Source organism: Lucilia cuprina, chromosome 3 (assembly GCF_022045245.1).
Source record: "Lucilia cuprina isolate Lc7/37 chromosome 3, ASM2204524v1, whole genome shotgun sequence".
Taxonomy (NCBI): Eukaryota; Metazoa; Arthropoda; class Insecta; order Diptera; family Calliphoridae; genus Lucilia; species Lucilia cuprina.
This window is the reverse complement of record NC_060951.1, coordinates 30,611,259-30,631,457: the sequence shown is the minus strand read 5'-3', so window position 1 is coordinate 30,631,457 and position 20,199 is coordinate 30,611,259. Positions and strand designations below refer to the sequence as shown.

Below are 20,199 nucleotides of genomic sequence, written 5' to 3'. Positions count from 1 at the left end.
GAATCGATCGGTATACTTTAAGGTGGGTATTGGACCAATATTTTTGTATGTTACAAACATCAGCACAAACGTATAATACCCTCCCCACTATAGTGGTGTAGGGTTTAATAATGTTCATTATATTAAGTAACAATTAGAAATTCCACATGAAATACCCAACCTATTGCCCTTACTCTCCCTCTACGAAGTAAGTATAAATTGTATAGACTTTTAAAGCTTTAAAGTAAAGAAAATAAATATTTCCAATACATTAAATTCTTAAGTGCTGAGCAGTTTAATGTTTACGAAGAAAAAAAAGAAAATTATTTCTACAATTTTATATATTTTTTATGAAAATAAATGAAATAGCAAAATTGTTGCAAATTTGTAAATTCACCAATAATAACAATACAATATGATAATAATGTTTGTTTGCTTTCTGCTACAACTACAACTCCTCAGTGCAAGAAGAAAATCTCTAAAGGATTTGAAGCTAAATAAGTACAGAAGATATTGAATTTGAATTCTGCAATATGACTTTCATGGCAGGATTTGAGTTCGTAAATGAAGAAAAATAAAAGGCAAATATTTTTATATTCTAATCAGGCAAAAATGTTTATTGTAATATGACTACCAATAATGAGGTATTAATGTTTTACTGTCTTATTCATAAATATTTATTAGAAGTTTTTTTTTTGTAGAAAAAATTTTTGTATTAAAATTTAATTTATAAACCTTTTATAAGCATTTAATTCAATTTAAAAGAAATTTTTTGTATTATGTTAATGGCGTATAATGAGTATAATTTGCTGGAAGTAAATTAAGAATAATAAACATATCAATTTGAAAAACTATTAAAGGACTGAGAAAATAATTTATTGTGATACTTTTCTAAAAGTATTTAATACAGTATTTGTTGGACTTTAAGACAATATTCTGTAAATATTATTTTAAAATACTTCTTTTGTTTAAAAAAGCTTATACATCAATATGTAAACTAGTATTTTAAGTAAATTTTTCTTATTTTTGGGTGTTACCATGATTTACATATTTTCTAACATTTTTAAGAGTTTTATTTTCTAAGAAAAATTTATTTTTATTTTATTTACCACCAACCACTAATAAATTTACTCATTCACTATACAAAACCCGTATCAACAATTCCATTCAATTTCATTACAATTTTTGTTTAAATTTATGTAAATCAGCATCAATTTTGTTTGAGTGATTTACCCAAAAAAAAATAAAAGATGAACAAAATACATAAAAATAAAAACTAATTTATGAATGGTATGAAGAAAGTACAGTGCCTTACTTTAGGCTATGATTTTATAATCAAAAAGTATTTCATATTTTTCATTCTTTAGTTTTTATTTGTTTTTATTATTATTTTTTTTTTGTAGATTTTTCTGGTTGCTTTAGCCAAATCTAAAAATACATATTTATTTATATTGGCTTCTATATTAGTACAATATCTCTCTCACTCTATCCTGTTGCCTGTTAGAAAACTGTATAAAAAATCCATTTGTTTTGAATTCATACAAACATCTGATATTGGAAAATTTCTTATTCAAGCATAATTTTATTTTTTATTTCTTTTTAAATAACATTTTTCATTTTTATATCTATCTAGGTATGTATGTATTTTTTCCATCTCTGTTTAGCTTAAATATAAAATAATGCAACATTTGTTGGAACATTCTTTATCTGTTTGAGAAAACAAAATTATTAAAAAGTATTTTTGCAGAAGTCTAAGGATGATCACAAAAAGGAAAAAAAACTATAGAAATAACATTCAAATCACTTTTTTGGAATTGAACTGGAAGAAACCATAGCTACAAACCAGTCAACTAAGAATTTACTAAAATTCTTTTAAACGCACACACACACAAATAATACTGGAGTTTTTAGATACAAATCAATCAATATAAATAAATACAGAATTTTATAAGTTTCTGTTTTCAATATAAATGTTGTTTTGTATTTTAAAGTTGAATAAATTTAATACAATTTGAACACCGATACCTAACATAGTTGTTAAAGAAAATTTCTAAAAAAATTATCTGCGCAGAGAGGAAATATTTTTATAGAAAATATTTCTACCGAAAATCTTTAAACAGAAATATTTTCTAAAGAAAATCTTTAAACAGAAATATTTTCTAAAGAAAATCTTTAAACTGAAATATTTTCTATAGAAAATCTTTAAACAGAAATATTTTCTATAGAAAATTTTTAAACAGAAATATTTTCTAGAGAAAATCTTTAAACAGAAATATTTTCTATAGAAAATCTTTAAACAGAAATATTTTCTATAGAAAATCTTTAAACAGAAATATTTTCTATAGAAAATTTTTAAACAGAAATATTTTCTATAGAAAATCTTTAAACAGAAATATTTTCTATAGAAAATCTTTAAACAGAAATATTTTTTAAAGAAAATCTTTAAACAGAAACATTTTCTATAGAAAATCTTTAAACAGAAATATTTTCTATAGAAAATCTTTAAACAGAAATATTTTCTATAGAAAATCTTTAAACAGAAATATTTTCTATAGAAAATCTTTAAACAGAAATATTTTCTTTAGAAAATCTTTAAACAGGAATATTTTCTATAGAAAATGTTTAAACAGAAATATTTTCTATAGAAAATCTTTAAACAGAAATATTTTCTATAAAAAGTCTTTAAACAGCCTTGCATCAATCAAGGCTCTTAACTCCAATGTCATTAAGTCGGAATGTCTTCTCAATTGCATTCAATCGTTGGCATAACTGACATTACGTTGAGTTGATTTGGGTCCCAAGACATGAGGGCATCCGGGGAAATTAAATATCTAATGTATGCTCAACCAGTCCCTGGACTTAACCCTTGCGCAAAAGGATATTCACGCTCCCCTGATGACCCTATCAAAACTGATCGATGAATGGGCTCTGAGTAAGACAGAACTCAGGTGGTCAAATATCACCACTGCTCTGGCCCACTCGGACAACAGATAGGACTAAAACTCTCTTATCTCTTGATAAGAACTCGATTAGGCTTCTAAATGGTATAATTACTGGGCACTGCATGATTGGACATAGGTCAGAACGTATGGGCTACCCAAATCAAAGCTACTGTATAAGCTGCCTAGACGTCCAGCTTTGCAAGAGCACAGACTACTCTATTTGGGTAGAGCTCTTTTCCATGATCTAGAGAGTCTCAGAGATGCGTCACTGATAAACATGATCAATTTTATTAAAAGCACCGGCTGGTTTACATGGAGACCAAACAAACCAAGTAGTCAACGAAATTAGGGAGGGTAACCAGTCTCTCATCGCTAGGGAATTGTAATTCTAAGAGTATCACAATGGGCTACAAGGCCCCCGAGTGAACTCGCTTGCTAGCGAGCAACTCACGTTACCTAATATTTTCTATAAAAAACATAAATACTTTCTATAAAAAAACTAAGTTTCTGAAGATTGTATGATAATAAGTATCCCAGTAAAGAAGTACTTAAATAAAGTATTATTAATAATGTGTTATATAATTACTTTCTCATTCATTTATCAGCTTTTGTGTGAAGATATAGAAGCTGTATACGTTTTTTCGCACGATTTGCATGGATTGATTTTTCTAGATAATTGCAAGTACTTGCTTTCAGTGACATCAGCGGGTTAAATAGTGACTTAAAATGCTATTGTGTAAGTAAATTTTAACCCCTTACAAGGTAATGAAAATTTTTGCTGGGATCTTTTATTCTAGTGTGAACGCTTTTAATAAAAAGATGGAAAATTTTTGAGACTTATTTTATTTACAGTAAAAAACTATATTTACGAACGAGGGATTGGTGTTCAAACTATCTTTATATCTATGAAAATTATTTCAACGTTTAAATTCACAAACAAAAGTTTTAGTTTCTTCATCTCATTCTCCTGTTTAACAGGTGGTTCCATCATTCAATTTTCAATCACTACACACATAGAGTTTATGTATGTATATGAAAACGTAAATACATTTGGCACTATATGTATTTGTATTTATATTACTTATATGGGAAAGTATTTATTTTTAAATGTCAGTTTCATATGTTGTTTTTAGCAAGAAGCAAGCACTTTGGCAACATATTTAAACAAACAAAAAAAAATGCGGAAAAACAAAGAGAGTTGTTGTACATTTCTTATGAATTATTTTGTTATTTCAAGTATTTTATTTGTAAATAATGTACAACAATATTTGTACAGCAAAAGAAACCCCCTTCTCTCTTAAAGGGACTGATTATGGCAAAGGAAATTAGTATGAATAAAAGAGAAAATATCTTAAAAAAATTGGTTTGTTATTAATACATAAATGTCTGATTATATTTCAAAGAGCAAATTAATTGAAAACATGTTGCATTCATTTGAAATCTGTAGTATTTCTTTAAAGAAATTTTTATAATAAATTCTTTGGGAAAAATTACAGATAATTTTTTTCTTACTTGTACATAATATAATAAATTTCTTAAAGGCAATTTAATTTATTATATTTCTATGTGCATATAAATTAATATGATTATTTATATAATCTGACCATAAATATTATTTACAAAATTTCTTATATGAAAACTAACAACATAAACAACAAAATTTTAGTAAATAAATTGTTTATTCTTTTGCTTACGAGCATTGCATGTTTATCTTCATTATGTCTGCCATAATATATACAAAATTATTCTTAAAATTGTAGTTAAATCTGTGATCGTCAGAGAGAGAACTTATGCAAAGACTGATGAGGACAATCGTGGTTAACTGGAACAAACCTAGAACTGAACTAGAACTGAACTATAACTGAACTATAACTAGAACTGAACTATAACTAGAACTGAACTATAACTAGAACTGAACTAGAACTGAACTAGAACTGAATTAGAACTGAACTAGAACTGAACAAGAATTGAACTAGAACTGAACTAAAACTGAACTAGAACTGAACTAGAACTGAACTAGAACTGAACTAGAACTGAACTAGAACTGAACTAGAACTGAACTAGAACTGAACTAGAACTGAACTAGAACTGAACTAGAACTGAACTAGAACTGAACTAGAACTGAACTAGAACTGAACTAGAACTGAACTAGAACTGAACTAGAACTGAACTAGAACTGAACTAGAACTGAACTGGATCTGAACTACAACTAAACTAGAACTAAATAATATGTTGCGTATTGCTTCGTCCTCTGCCACATATAGCTGCCGAACTCTTTTTGGAATTTGTATGTATATACGTTTAATATTTCTGAGTGTTTTTTGTGTGTAAATAAGCATTGCATGTCATTTCATAAACACATGTCTTTTAATTTATGAATCTTTAATGCCCTAAAAATCCATACAATCAAAACTTTATGTCCTTAGGCCAACCAACTACTACTTACTGCCCTTTTCTTCGCCTAATCTCTAATATATTTTAATTGTTACAAAAAGCACACACTATTAAATGACTAATACTAAAGGACACTTCTAAGAACTAAAATAAAGAGGATTTGAGTAAAGAGAAAAAAGCAAGAATTATGAAAAAGCATAACAATAAAATGGGCATTTAATTGTATCCTTCCAAAAAATAGTTCATTTGCAGGAATAATTTAATTAATTATTGATAATTGTGTGGATTATGACAAACACTCATGATAAAGGAGACATTAGCATAGTTAGATTTGACAAATGTTATTTAAGAGATAAAGTTTTAAGAAGTTTAATAAATTTAATTAAATGTTGGTTAAAATTTGCATAAATTTCAATATGTATATATAAGTAGCCAAATACATTAATGCAATTACTTAAGGTAATTTTAAGCCAAGGGCTTTTCATGCTCAATATTAAGTGGATACAGTCTTTGCAAATAGAAATTTACCTAATTTTCTGCAAACTTAACACTTAAAACTTAAATGTTTAAATTTCAACCAACTAATTGGTGCAAATCATTGGCTAGTTTTAAATGTAGCAGCAGCATCATTAGCTTTATTGCCAAAAAGTTTTCAATTCCTTATTACACTAATTTTGCCTTGAACTACAGCATCAACCAAAAAAAAAAAAAAATAATTAAACATGGCGACCTAAATTTGCTACAATTAAAACAAATTATCTAGAATTAAACAAAAATAATAAGAGAAACTAGCAGAAGAAAATGAAACATCACAACAATTTATAAACAAGAAAAAATATTTTGTATAAATCTTCACTTTAATTAGTTGGAAATGTTTTTACTTTAAGTTTTTAGTAAAGTTCGAGAAGTTACTTGTTAAGGGGACAAGCAAAATGTTGTCTTGTGTATGGAGGTCAAAAACAGGAGATTTCAACGAAATTCTGCAAGATCTATAAAAAGACATGTTTTTTTTTTTTTTTTTTTTTTTGAAGTGCTTTACGCGAAGAAATGTTCAAAACTGTTTCTGGTAAAAAATATTTTCCGGATATATTGATAAAATGGGAGAAAATAATTTCAAATGTTTCTTATTTATTAATAACAAGTAACACCCTACACCATTTAAGTTGTTTACCTTAATTCCGATATATTTTAACAATTTGTTAATATTTTAACAATTTGTTAAAAAAGGATTTACTAAAGGTACATGGTTTTTAGTTAATATTTAGTTTAGAGTTACGTATGTTGGATTTCAACGTGATACTGGCATTCATAAGTGAATTATTGACCTTCAAGTAATTTCCTAAAGGGGACTTTATATGGTGGCAAGGGTCAAATAAAATCCGATAATTACGAAAATCAGTAGTATTATTAAGACGTAGTATTATTAAGAGATACTGCAATAATTGTACACCACTTTAGTGGGAGGGTGCATTTGGTTTATAACATACAAAAATATTCGTCCTATATCCACTTTAAAGTATACTAATCGGCTTAGAATCCTTTCTGAGTCGTTAAGATATGTCCGTCCGTCCGTCAGTCTATCCACCTGGCTGGCTGTCCATGTAAACTTTGTGCGCAAGGTAAAAGTTGCAATTTTTAAGACAATTTCATAAAATTAGAATTCACATCTTCTTTAAAGATATTTATGTAGAATTTAAAAGTGTTATTATTGTTTATAGGTGAATTTTGACCTTCAAGTCATTTTCTGAAGGAAGTTTGTATGGGGTAGGGTAAAATGATGCCCGATTATTACAGAAATTGGTCCTTAGGAAAAAAAGAGTGTGTGTCTTTACCTTGCTCACAAGGTTAACATGGACAGCCAGGCGGACAGACGGACGGACGGACATGCCTTAATCGACTCAGAAAAGGATTAAATACGTAAACTCAGATCGTACAAAATTGTATGAAATTCAACCATCCATGGCACTTAAGTATTAAGTAGAAACAAAAGGTTCCTATCTATTATAATAAGCTGAAATGTGGCATTGAACATGTACGGAATGCGTGTTTGGAAAACACCAATAACCAGGGACTTGTGACAATTCCCCGTGACAATTTCGTTAAATTTTATACCAAAGTCATATATCCATTATTAACCTTTAGGTGGCATGTGATATAACGTCTATGGACACTATGACACACTTAATTGCGTCATAGTGTCCATCTACGTTATGGATTTAAAAGAGTCCATATATGAAAAAAGTCTTAATTTATCGAAATAAAAATTTGCTCAAGAATAATTCCTTTTAATATATTCCACGATTTATAATTATTTCTTAACTACTCAAGACGGTTCACTATATAATTACACAAATTATTTTATAAAATTTACGTATTTACTAACTTCAAAAGACAATTTAGCACCTTAATAAAAGGACAAAATTCTTTTGCTTCAACTGTCAGTATAAACATAATGTCATCATCAACATAAAGTTTTCTTTTTGAAAGGTAACTAAATAGTTAATCTAAATCAAGTTAAGTGCAAAAAGAGAGAGAGAGTGCGAGCAAAAAAAGTACTAGTTATGCAAATAAATTATGCACTCAGATATAACCTGGTTATGAATAAAATATTTTAACTTGTAACTGGTTTACATATTTTTCTCTTTGTTCCTTTTGTTACTCTGTAACTGGTAATTATAAAGTGAAAATAATTTTTTCCCCACAAAATTTTATTTAACTTAAAGTTCGTTTTTTTCTGCTCAGACTAAATTGAGGTTAAAAAATTAAAAAAAAGAACAGAACAGAAGAGCATAATTTAATTATATTACACTTGAATAATTGTTGACACTTTATTAATGGCTACTATGACTACAAGGATGACTGATTATGATGAACTGTCTGGCCAAAACGGTATAAAGTTAATGAATTTATTTGCACAGCCAAGCGTATACGTGGTATTTTAACTCACATTCTGCATTAAAGAATTTTAGGATTCTTTGGGAATTAATAATATTTATTTACATAAATTTTTCATATCTTTAAGATTTATACCATTGCTTTTGCTTTAAGAATTAAATAAAGATAATTAATAATTTTTATATACATTTCTATTTAGCAAATACCTAGACCTAAACTAGATCTGAACTAGAACTGAACTGGAACTGAACTAGAAATAAACTAAAATTATAATTTTTAGGATTCTTTGGGAATTTCTGAACAAGATCTGAACAAGAACTGAACTAGAACTGAACTAGAACTGATCTAGAACTGAACTAGAACTGAACTAGAACTGAACTAGAACTGAACTAGAACTGAACTAGAACTGAACTAGAACTGAACTAGAACTGAACTAGAACTAGAACTGAACTAGAACTGAACTAGAACTGAACTAGAACTGAACTAGTACTGAACTAGAACTGCACTAGAACTGAACTAAAACTGAACTAGAATTGAACTAGAACTGAACTAGAAATGAACTAGAACTGAACTGAAACTAGAATTGAACTAGAACTAGACTAGAATTGACCTAAAATTTAAATCGAAATGAACTAGTATTAAACTATAAATGAACTAAAATTGAACTAGAATTTTCAACAAATTTTCCTTTATAGGAAATTTCCCACAAATTTTCATTGAAATTTTTGTTTTATTTAGTAATTTTAAAGATAATTTCTACATTTTAAAAAAGGAAACCCTAGTTCATTTAAATAACTTCTTATCTCAATAGCTTTCTCATTTAAATTCCTTTTCTATCTTCTAATAAATCAGTAATGCTCTTTTTGAAGTTTTTTCATCTCAATTTTCAACAAAAACATATGAATTTCCTCTTATATTCTAAATTAGTGTAATGTAACACATACAAACATCTCATTTTAAGTAATCGTATGTATACGTTTTTTAGTCTTTAGAGATTGTATAAATTTGTTTCAATTGGTTTAGTGCAAGTCGTAACAGACATATAGGAAATAAACTAAAGCTATTACTCAACAAGAGTTTCCGCATATTTAAGTGAGTTGAGAATGAATGTTAAGTCACATGTTTGTGTAAATAAGTGTTTTAAGTGCATTTATCTTTTAAATATGTGTGTATCTTTATGAGTAACCATATTAGTTCCGCAGCACGTGGTGTCTGTCCCGATGTGGTGTTTTACCCATATTCAAATGCACAGTACGGAAAGTATGGTAGTCACTATTTAATTTCGCAGCAGATTGCTTAGGAACGCTTTACAGTGTTCAAAAATCGCTCTTAATATGTCTTAAAATAACCAAAAATTCAAGCTCATGTCACATTAATAACTGCTAGAATATCTTTAGATTATACATATTTTCGTCTCCATATTAGTCTACTCATTTATGTATGTATACATGCAGTATCTAGAATATGTGCGTGAGTTTGTTAGCATTGTAGATATGTTAATATGTACATACGTATAATCATCGTTTTCTTTGCTACTTTTCTTGATAGTTATAAGATCATGTTAAAGTTTTTCCAACACACAAGATTATCTAAAAAACACATATTTACGAAAGAAATAAAACTATGAAAAAATTAAAACTAGATAAAGCAAAACAAAAAACTGTTTAAAGATGTATTTTTTCGTTAAATCAGCATATTCTTAAAAGCTAATGATGTCGATGGAAAGAAAATGGGGATACGCCATGATTTTTGTTTGTGTTGGTGGTTTTATGTTTAGCGTTATAAAACTTTTATTTAAAGTGAAGCTAAAAATAAATAGAAAATACTTAAAGTAAATTTTTAAAATATCACATTTTTCTGACTTATGGCGAAATTTTAAAGTATATTGCGATAAATTGAAGCGAAGTAAAGTAGTGAAACAAAACTGAATTAGAATTGAACTAGAACTGAACTAGAACTGAGGTAGAACTGAAGTAGAACTGAACTAGAACTGAACTAGAACTGAACTAGAACTGAACTAGAACTGAACTAGAACTGAACTAGAACTGAACTAGAACTGAACTAGAACTGAACTAGAACTGAACTAGAACTGAACTAGAACTGAACTAGAACTGAACTAGAACTGAACTAGAACTGAACTAGAACTAAACTAGAACTGAACTAGAACTGAAGTAAAAGTGAACTAGTATGTATTTATATAGTTTGTATTTGTATAATTTGAAAGGTTAAAGTGAAAAAGTGAAGCACTTATAAAATGTAATAAAATTATAATTACAAAAAGTACCGGAAATAAACCAAAATGTTAACGACATCGAAAATTTATTCATGGCTTTTATGTCTTTTTTAATTGATTTTTATTTCCGTTACACATTAAGTATAAAACTATATAATATTTAATTTAAATATAATGACTCATGAATTATTTATACAATTTTGCGTTTCGTTTTTCTTGTAATAGATTTTATTATGTTTAGTATGTTGTTTAGAGTGTAAGTACAAAACTAACCACTTGTTAAAAGGATGATCGTTATTGCAAACATAAGTATTACTGGGCCATATATGGCAATAATGGCTTAAATGGATTGTATGGATGGATTTACATAATGTTATAAATCAGTAAAGTTTTTGGTGGCTATAATATCGAAATTCCAGTGTTGCCATACTCCATGGTAATATAAAAAATTATTATTTTGTATTCCTTTATAATTTGGTATAAAAGTTTTGTAGATGAAAAATCTATAAGAATTTTCAATTTATATATGCTATTTTTGCTGGGTTATTTAATATTACTTTCTCACTAACATGCTAACCACAAAATACAATAATAATTTATTTACTCCAGCTTAACACACACACACACACTCACGTTGATATCATGCGTGTTCATGTTGCTATTTGCTATTCACATAGATATGCATTACATCTGCCCTTTTAAAACTAGAATTTTTTAAAACTTTTATTATATTAATCGATTAAAAGAATCAAAAGATTGTAAGGCCTTGTTCTTATTTAACAATTCAAAATAATAATTCAATTTTTGAGGACAAGTCTAATAAACTAAAGTATTATAACAAGGAACTTTACTTGTTGTCAATTTACTGTTTTATTTCCTTTTACTCTACCAAAGAAAAAAAGAAGGAGTTGTGTACTAAACTTATTACTCATTCCATATTTTTTTAACACTCCCTATTCCAAATAAAAACATATAAACCACAATTATTCAAAAAGCCAGAAGTACGCATCTGAACCCTTAGAAATTGTAATTTTATTTTAAAAAAAGATTTTTTTTTTTTTTTGAACAAAAAATCATATTTGAATTGTAGTTTTAAACTTTAAATTAGAACATCTCAAACAGGATGGGTAGTACCAAGAGAAGAGAGTTTATTTTAAGAATTTTAAAATTTATTTTTTTTAAAGCTTACCGTTCTGTTGCCTAAATTTTTCACACGACATGTTAATTTTACAGTTTTACCCACTAGACCGGTTATATTCGAGGGAACTGTTGTATCAAATGTGGGACCACCAGTGCCGGGTGTGGGTAAGTCTTGTAAAAAATCTGTGAAAAAACGTTTTGAAGCGCATTCCAAGGATCCTGAAAGAAAAGAAAAAGGAAGTAAAAATTTAAAAAAAAATCATTATCTATTAAAAATAGTTATTTTTCCTTAAACAAAGAAAGGAAGGAATAAGAAGAAATTTAGCAGCAATTTTCCATAGAAGGAAGAATTTAAATTAACTTTTTCTATAAAAAAGAAGTTTTAAGAAAAATATTGCGGAAAAATGAATAACTAACTAACTAACTTACTAACTAACTAACTAACTAACTAACTAACTAACTAACTAACTAACTAACTAACTAACTAACTAACTAACTAACTAACTAACTAACTAACGAACTAACTAACTAACTAACTAACTAACTAACTAACTAACTAACTAACGAACTAACTAACTAACTAACTAACTAACTAACTAACTAACTAACTATCTAACTAACTAACTAACTAACTAACTAACTAACTAACTAACTAACTAACTAACTAACTAACTAATTAACTTACTAACTAACTAACTAACTAACTAACTAACTAACTAACTAACTAACTAACTTACTAACTAACTAACTAACTAACTAACTAACTAACTAACTAACTAACTAACTAACTAACTAACTCCTTCAGACCCTCGAACCCCTAAATTTCAAGACGTTTACATAATGAAATTCATAAGCAAACTTCGGAACTTGTCGAAACCTGATTCAGTCTAAAACCGAAAAACTCGCAGAATATGCATTCCAACACCAATCACGAAGCACATACTTACATGTTACAATACCTGTTATATATAATTCCGACAACTTTTTATTTCGATCAATATAGAACACTATTAACAATTTAGTAATAAAAGTTTTTGCTGGGACATTAATCATTGATTATTTTTGGTTTTATTTTTTTTTTTTTATTTTAAATATAAAAAGTTTCTAAAATATATAAATTTTATTTTAAATATATTTTTTATATTTTTAATTACGTTTCTACTTAATTCCTCTTTCCGGCTCATTGATTATTTTTGTTTTTTTTTAATTTTTAATATAAAAAATTTCTAAAATATATAAATTTTATTTTAAATATATTTTTCATATTTTTAATTACGTTTCTACTTAATTCCTCTTTCCGGCTAGTAGTATTTTTGTCTTTATTTCTTTAAAAACAATTTCATACTACACAACAACTTTACCCCTTTGATCGCTATCTGTTTGCTGTTCTAATTAAATTAATTAAATTTCAAACAGCTTTCTTATTAATAACACAATATAAAATAACAACAAAGACGATAACAACAACAGATATAACAGCTAAACTCCAAAACAAAACATTATAAAAACCTATTAAATTTTATTAGAATTTCAGCCAGAACTCTAAATACACAACAGCACAAAAGTTTTGTCATAAAAAATATGACAAAAAAAAAACATAAAAAGAAAGTGACATTATTATAATAATGATGACATTATATTGTAAATATTACATACTTTTATAGACTGTTTTGTTTTGTATGTAAATTTCTATACATTTAAATTTGTTTAAAGTTTATTTATTTTTTCAATAAAATTTCAACATGAAAATATAAGTGCGTGTATAATACTGTTTGCATGTTAATATGTATGTGTTTGTATGAGAGAGAGAGTCTCAGCGAAATGACATGCTAAACCCGATGACATAATATATTAACAGCGTTAGCTGGAACAGTGGCAGAAGTTTTAGCTCTGGGATTTATTTGTTAAACAGAACAATGAAAGAGTTTTGTTAAACATTTTACATATATTATTTATTTTTTTATTTTTTTAGCAGTATCAGTTTATTATCAAGGGAAGTCTAATAAATGTTATAACATGCATATGTCAATATAAATAAATACAAGAAATATACATATGAATGTAAACACAATGTAGACTTGTAAATGTTTATGTAAACATGCATTATATGTAAAATAATTAAACTGAACTTAATATGAAACATTTATTTTTCTTTCCAATTAAATTCTACAAACATTACTATTATTGAACACCTAGAAGTATGTATTCTTTTTTTCAAATAAGTTAATGATGGTTGTACGTTGCGTATGATTGATTTTATTAAAACACATGTTGCTCATTCGTCACGATATACTTAGGAAAGGGTTTCCCATAGAACTACTTTTCTAAATATCTTATGTAGAAATTTTGACACACTTTTCGACATATACTACATCTTTTACAATTACATTCCGCAATATTAGATTGCTCATACGTATGATTTTCTATTATTAAACACCAAAAAGTATGCAGTATAAACTAGTTAATATTTTTTGCACGTTACGTATGATTGATTTCATTTTTATACATGTTGCTCATTCGTCACGGCATATTTAGTTAAGAGTGTTCAGGAAATCTATTTTTTTAGAATTTTATATAAAATTACCACTCAATCGATGCTTACTAATGTACTGATTATGAAAATAATAAAAATATTGGGTTTATGCGAAAACTTGAACCGATATTGTCCATTTTCAATGCTAAACAAACCTTACCTAAGATAATAAGATAATACTTATTTGTGGAAAATTTCATATCTCAAGGTCTTTCCCTTCGGACTCTAACGGGCTTTTAACAAACAGATGGACAGATATGGCTTGATTGTCTTAGAATTTAATAAGGATCTAAATTATTTCGTGGGTATTTTAACAATATTTCGATGTGTTACAAATGGAACTCTTTTGAGGAAAAATAATCCCAGTTTTTGATAATTTAAACACTGAAAATAAATCACAGAATAAATAAGAAGAATCCAAGATGAAACCATACCTCTTCAAGAGCGCTTTCTACCAAGAGCCACGCTAGTAAGGAAAGCAATGAACAGACATTGAAAAGAATTACCATGAAGTTAAAATAGCCTTGAAGAATAGATTTAACCTTGTAGAGCACCAGAATATCGCTTAGCTGGCTCTAGTTTAGAAGAGGACTCTTCCGTTGGTGATATGCGCTAATTGTTTACTGTATTTGATCTAATGCATTTTGAATTTATGCTATTCAAGAATTGAAGGAATTAGTTTATGCAAATTGTTGTCAGACTCCAGTAGAGAACGAAAAGCAAATCAAAAAGATGAGAGGTGTTAAAGGACTATTAGGCATGCTCAAGATGTTGATAAAATTTCTGCATCAATAATTGCGTTCTTAAAAATTATTCAAAACAAGTAAGAAATTATAGTCGGGCGAGACCGAATATTCTACATCTGTTAAATAAAGTACATTTTGAATTAGTTTTCATATTAAAACAGTTAAGTTTAATTGTACCTTGCTTCAGATATATTTAAGACATTTATTGTCGAATAAAATTGTGGACATTTAAGTAAAATTCTGAAGAGGGCTTTTCATAGGGGCTAGGGTTAAATGATACCCTATATGACACACATGCATGAGTGTCATCAAGGCTAGTATAGAACTTGGTTTTGGAAGTTTTTGTCAAGATAGGAGTATATTAAACATACTTATGAACTTTAAAGTGCTATTCGGCGGGTTTACTTGTATTGGGGCTAGGTGAATAATGAACCGATATTAACAATTTTCAACAAACTTAGTCTCCGATACCATAGAAGATCATGTACGAAATTTTATTGAATTATCTTCAAAATTACGATCTGTAGTTTGATTACAAGGTTTACAAGACTTATTCTGGGATTCAGTTGTATGGGGGCTAGATGGAATTATGGACAAATCTTAACCATTTTCAATAGACTTCGTCCCTGGGACAATAAAAGATAATGTGCCAAATTCTATTAATTTATCTTCAAAATTCCCACCTGTAGTCTGATTACAAAGTTTACATGGTTGGACAGACGGACGGACGGACAAAGCTAAATCGACTCAAATCGACAGATTAGAAAATGATTCTTTAAGGTGGATATAGGACCAATATTATTGTGCGTTATAAACATTAGCACACTAATGTGCTGTAGGGTATAAATAAATGATTGCGATTTTTTTCAATGAGTAACGAAAGGTTGTTGACAGTAATAATTGGATATTGGGTAGACAGGAATACAACTTGGGCCCCATTTCAATGAATTTTGGAAACATTTTCATTCCCGTGAAAAAGCATACAATAGGTTTTCTTCTCTGTCAATTCTTTGACCGTCCTTAGATGCCCAATGCACTCTCTACAAATTCCACAAGATATCCGCAATTATTTTGATAAGTCTTTTATTGTTTTTATGAAAATAATGTTTATAATCAAAAATCAATTTGCACTTAATCCTTGAACAATTTTAATTTTAACGCATTTGGATCTTCTTAGAATTTCTAAGTGTATATATAAAATACATTATTAAATAATTCATTAAATTTAGATTTAAGTCCATTTAAACATTTATTGTTTTTAAGCATACAACAAATATTAATGGACATAACCTTCAGCGTTTTTAAAATTCAGCCCAAGGTAACGTTAAAATAATCATAACTGTTTTTATTTAACAAAGTTTCCTCTTTTTTTTTGGTGAGAAACAATACAAATTATACTTGCAACATATGTGTGTTATTATGCCTTATAAGTGTGTGTGTATATGTACGATAAAGAAAAAACTGCGCCCAAACGCATGCTATAAAAGGATAAGTAAATACAGTGACGGAGAAAAAAGAAAGCAATCAAATATTTAAAATTTATTTAAAATAAGAAATCATTAAATTTCTTTCCTATAATTTTATTTTATTAATTTTTTCCTGTTTTGTTCTTCACTGTTATGCACCGATGTGCATTAAAATGTCATTTAGTTTGGTGCGAAAATCTTTGTATAATATCATAAAATGTTTGTCGTTGTTAATGTTTTATTTCTTATTTTTCTTTGTTGTTGCACTTATGGCAGTATGTTGCTCTATATGTTGCAAAATGTGTATTTTTTGTATATTTCTTTATTTTGTCATACTATTACCACCAACACCCGATTAAATTATCGCTAAAGTACATGAGTCATTGACTGCACTCTGTGCATGCAACATGAATCATGAAGGATATTTTTTTTTCTCTCTCTCACATAAAACTATACATATGTGTGTGTGTTCCATGAATGGGTAACACGCGGATACTGGCAAAAATGATACCATCAACATTTTTGTTGCTGTTGTTTCTTTTTGTTTTTATAGCTATTGCGATAACTTTATCAAATGAATTTTTAATGTTGCATGTGCGGAATTAAACGATTATGTTACAACAATGACAACAGCAACAAATAATAAAAACTAAAAGCAAGGGAAGTAAGTAATGTGTTTGTGTCTGTGTGTGTATATATGTATATAAATATAGTACTGTGCAGCAGTAGTAGTGTCATGCAGCAACTACAACAATATTGCTTAACGTAACAGCAAATATCTACCACAATAAAAACTACTAAAGTAAACTTTAGAGGCCTATGAATATGAATTTTATGGCGTTAAGATTTTTTTTTAGAGGCAACAACTTAACATTAAATACTCTTAACACTTTGGCGATGTGTGTTTTTTTTTGCAACATTAGTTGCCTGCCCTGCCTGTTTATAGCTTAATTTTTATTACAATTTTTTCTGTTTACAATTCTTTGTCATTTAATGTTCACATTTTATCGCTTATGTTAATATGTTGATAATTTAGTGTAATTTAAGCATAAATCCTTAATGGCCAGCAACCGCCCACTATCAACACCCATCACCATAGAATTATTTCATTCAGCTTTTTCTTGCAACACAAATCGTTATTTAAAATGCGATAAATTTTGAGGCCCAAGTGTCCTTTGCATGTGTGCATGTTCCTTAATGATAAAATATCTTTAATGGCAACTTTTTATGGAAATCTGTGTCAATGTGACTCTTCGTTTTGTGTGTTTTAAGCCATTTTGCTATTGTTCGCCTTTATGTTTTTTTTTATTAAGTAGAAACTACTAATTTTAAGTAATTAAAACATATACGATTTTATAGCTGTGTTTCTTTTTAATAATAGAGTTATAAAATAAAGTAAAAATGAATAAATATTATTTAGAAGTTTGTGCAACTATTAACCCTTTTGTTTGAAAATATTAAATTTTAAATAAATTAATTAAAATTTAATCGTTTTACCTTCAGTTTGTGAAAATGAGCAGAATGGAGAGCTTTTACCTAATAAAATTTATAAGTTAGGTTACGTGAGTGGAGAATCTGTATAAAACTTAAATTCTGAAGATATACAGTATTATTCGAAACCTAAGCAACTTTTTTTGGCATTGTATACAATGTGCTATATTTTCTATTTTAATTGATTTATTCAAAATTATATAATTGGTAATAATAACATTATGTGTCTACATAATAATAACAACAACGAAAGTTTAATTCCATTTCGCTGTGAGTTTAAAGAAAATAATAACTTAATTACCTCCATAAATAGCTGTTCGAAATTTAAGCAACTTTTTGATGTTCTTCCAAATTATTTGATTGTCCATCAAAATCTCCCGACTCAAGTCCCTTAGAGATGCTGTTCGGCATTCTGAAGCGCTGGGTCAAAACTCGCAGTTTTAGAAAACATTGCAGCTTTCGAATAGCTTAAAATCCGCTTGGAATTAATTACGAACTACACTAGTAACTAATCTATTCCATAAAGGTGTTTGGAACTAAATAGGACCAAAGATTTTCATAAGAAGATCAAAAAGTTGCTTAAGTTTCGAACAGCTATTTATGGAGTTAGTTCAGTTATTATTTTCTTGTAACTCACAGCGAAATGGAATTAAACTTTTGTTGTTGTTAGTATAATGTAGGCACATAGTATTATTATCAATTATATAATTTTGAATAAATCAATTAAAATAGAAATTATAGCACTTTGTATACAATGCCAAAAAAGTTGCTTAGGTTTCGAACAATACTATATGTACATTCTTCGTTCCTTAACATGGATCTGTTTTCTAAAATTTATAACTAGGTCATTATGTTGGTCTGATATTTAGTGTAACATTCAAATGAGATTCTTTTAGATTTCCCTATACTTTTTATACCCTACACTTTACATGGTATATTGCATTGGTGCTGATGTTTGTAACGTACAATAATATTGGTCCTATACCCACCTTTAAGTATACTGATCGCCTCAGAATCATTTTCTGAGTAGATTTAGCTATGTCCGTCTGTCCGTTCATATAAACCTTGTAATCAAAGTAAAGGTCACAATTTTGAAGATAATTCAATGAAATTTGGTACATAGGACGGTTTATTATTTCACCTACGCCCCATACAAATGAACTCACGAATAGGGCTTGTAAATCTAGTAATCAAACTATAGGTAGCAATTTTGGAGATAATTCAATGAAATTTGGCACATGATCTTTTATGGTACCGTAGGCTTCTAAGTTTTTAACTATGTTTAGTATACTCTTATATCGACAAAAAGCTGCAAAACCAAATTCTATACTAGCCTTAATGAATCTGATGAACTTTATATAACTTTGTAGGGCCTCATTTGACCTTAGCCCCTATAAAAAGCCCCTTTAAAAATTTAACTTAAATGTACACAATAAATCACTTAAGTATATCTGAAAACTTTAAAATATATTTTTTTTTAAAAAATAAAATTTTAGATTTTTTGCACATTTGGTATAAAATATTTTTGCATTTACTAATGCGCTTTCGAAAGACCTTTTAAATGATACCACTGTCGCCTTACTCCAATAAATATCTTTATATCTTTGCATAACAAGTGTTTACAAAATGGACTCGAATGACCTATTAAAAATCAATATTTGTGTTCCGAAATCTGCAGGATATATTCCTTGCAAAGTTGTTCCACAGGTAGCTAAACAAAACATATGTTCTTGAAGTGAATTCTGAAAGTATTTGTAAAGTTTTAACAAACTTAGTGTTAAAAAGCTCAACTTTCAATGACTGATAACAGTCTGACCTACCAACGCCGTACAGTTTGGGGGCTTTAATACTCTAACTTAGTACTTTAAGTTATCATGGGAATTTTTCACCCCCTAGACCATGACCATCAATTTGTTACATAGAGTTATTCGTATATAGGTGTTGGGTATTATATGGTAGGCCTCGACCGACTATAACCGTTTACTTCTTTATTCTATATGCAAATATAGATTACATATCCAAATTTGTAAAATGTGCGGAATGTAGAAATATAAGGTGTATTCTAAGGGACAATTTGAACAAATTTTAATTTATTTTTTTATACGTGAGAAAATAAAAAATTCACCTCAAAAATGGTCAAAATATGGTTGAGGAACCTAAAAATATATAAATTTTGGCATAAGGAAAGCCTTTATGTTTCCAACTGCTTCTAAAATAAAGTTGTGACACTTATTCCAACTAGATTTGCTTTTGGCATCACTGTTCTACGTCGAATTTGATCTCTATCGGACTAGGCCTCTGAAAACTCATTTATTCTCCCCCACTCTGCGCCATTATGAATTGTTTCGAGTAAAATTGCTATTTTTTTTTTTTTTTTTTC

General features: G+C 28.1%; 1 protein-coding gene across 1 annotated transcript in view; it reads right to left on the bottom strand.

The window, feature by feature from the left end:
* The window catches only part of LOC111677589 (zwei Ig domain protein zig-8), a 458,977-nt gene that overhangs the window by 58,517 nt on the left and 380,261 nt on the right, over positions 1-20,199 (bottom strand). The window contains exon 4 of the mRNA XM_046945628.1: positions 11,633-11,802. Coding sequence (XP_046801584.1) covers positions 11,633-11,802 — 170 coding nt within the window. The remainder of the gene's footprint in view (positions 1-11,632; positions 11,803-20,199) is intronic.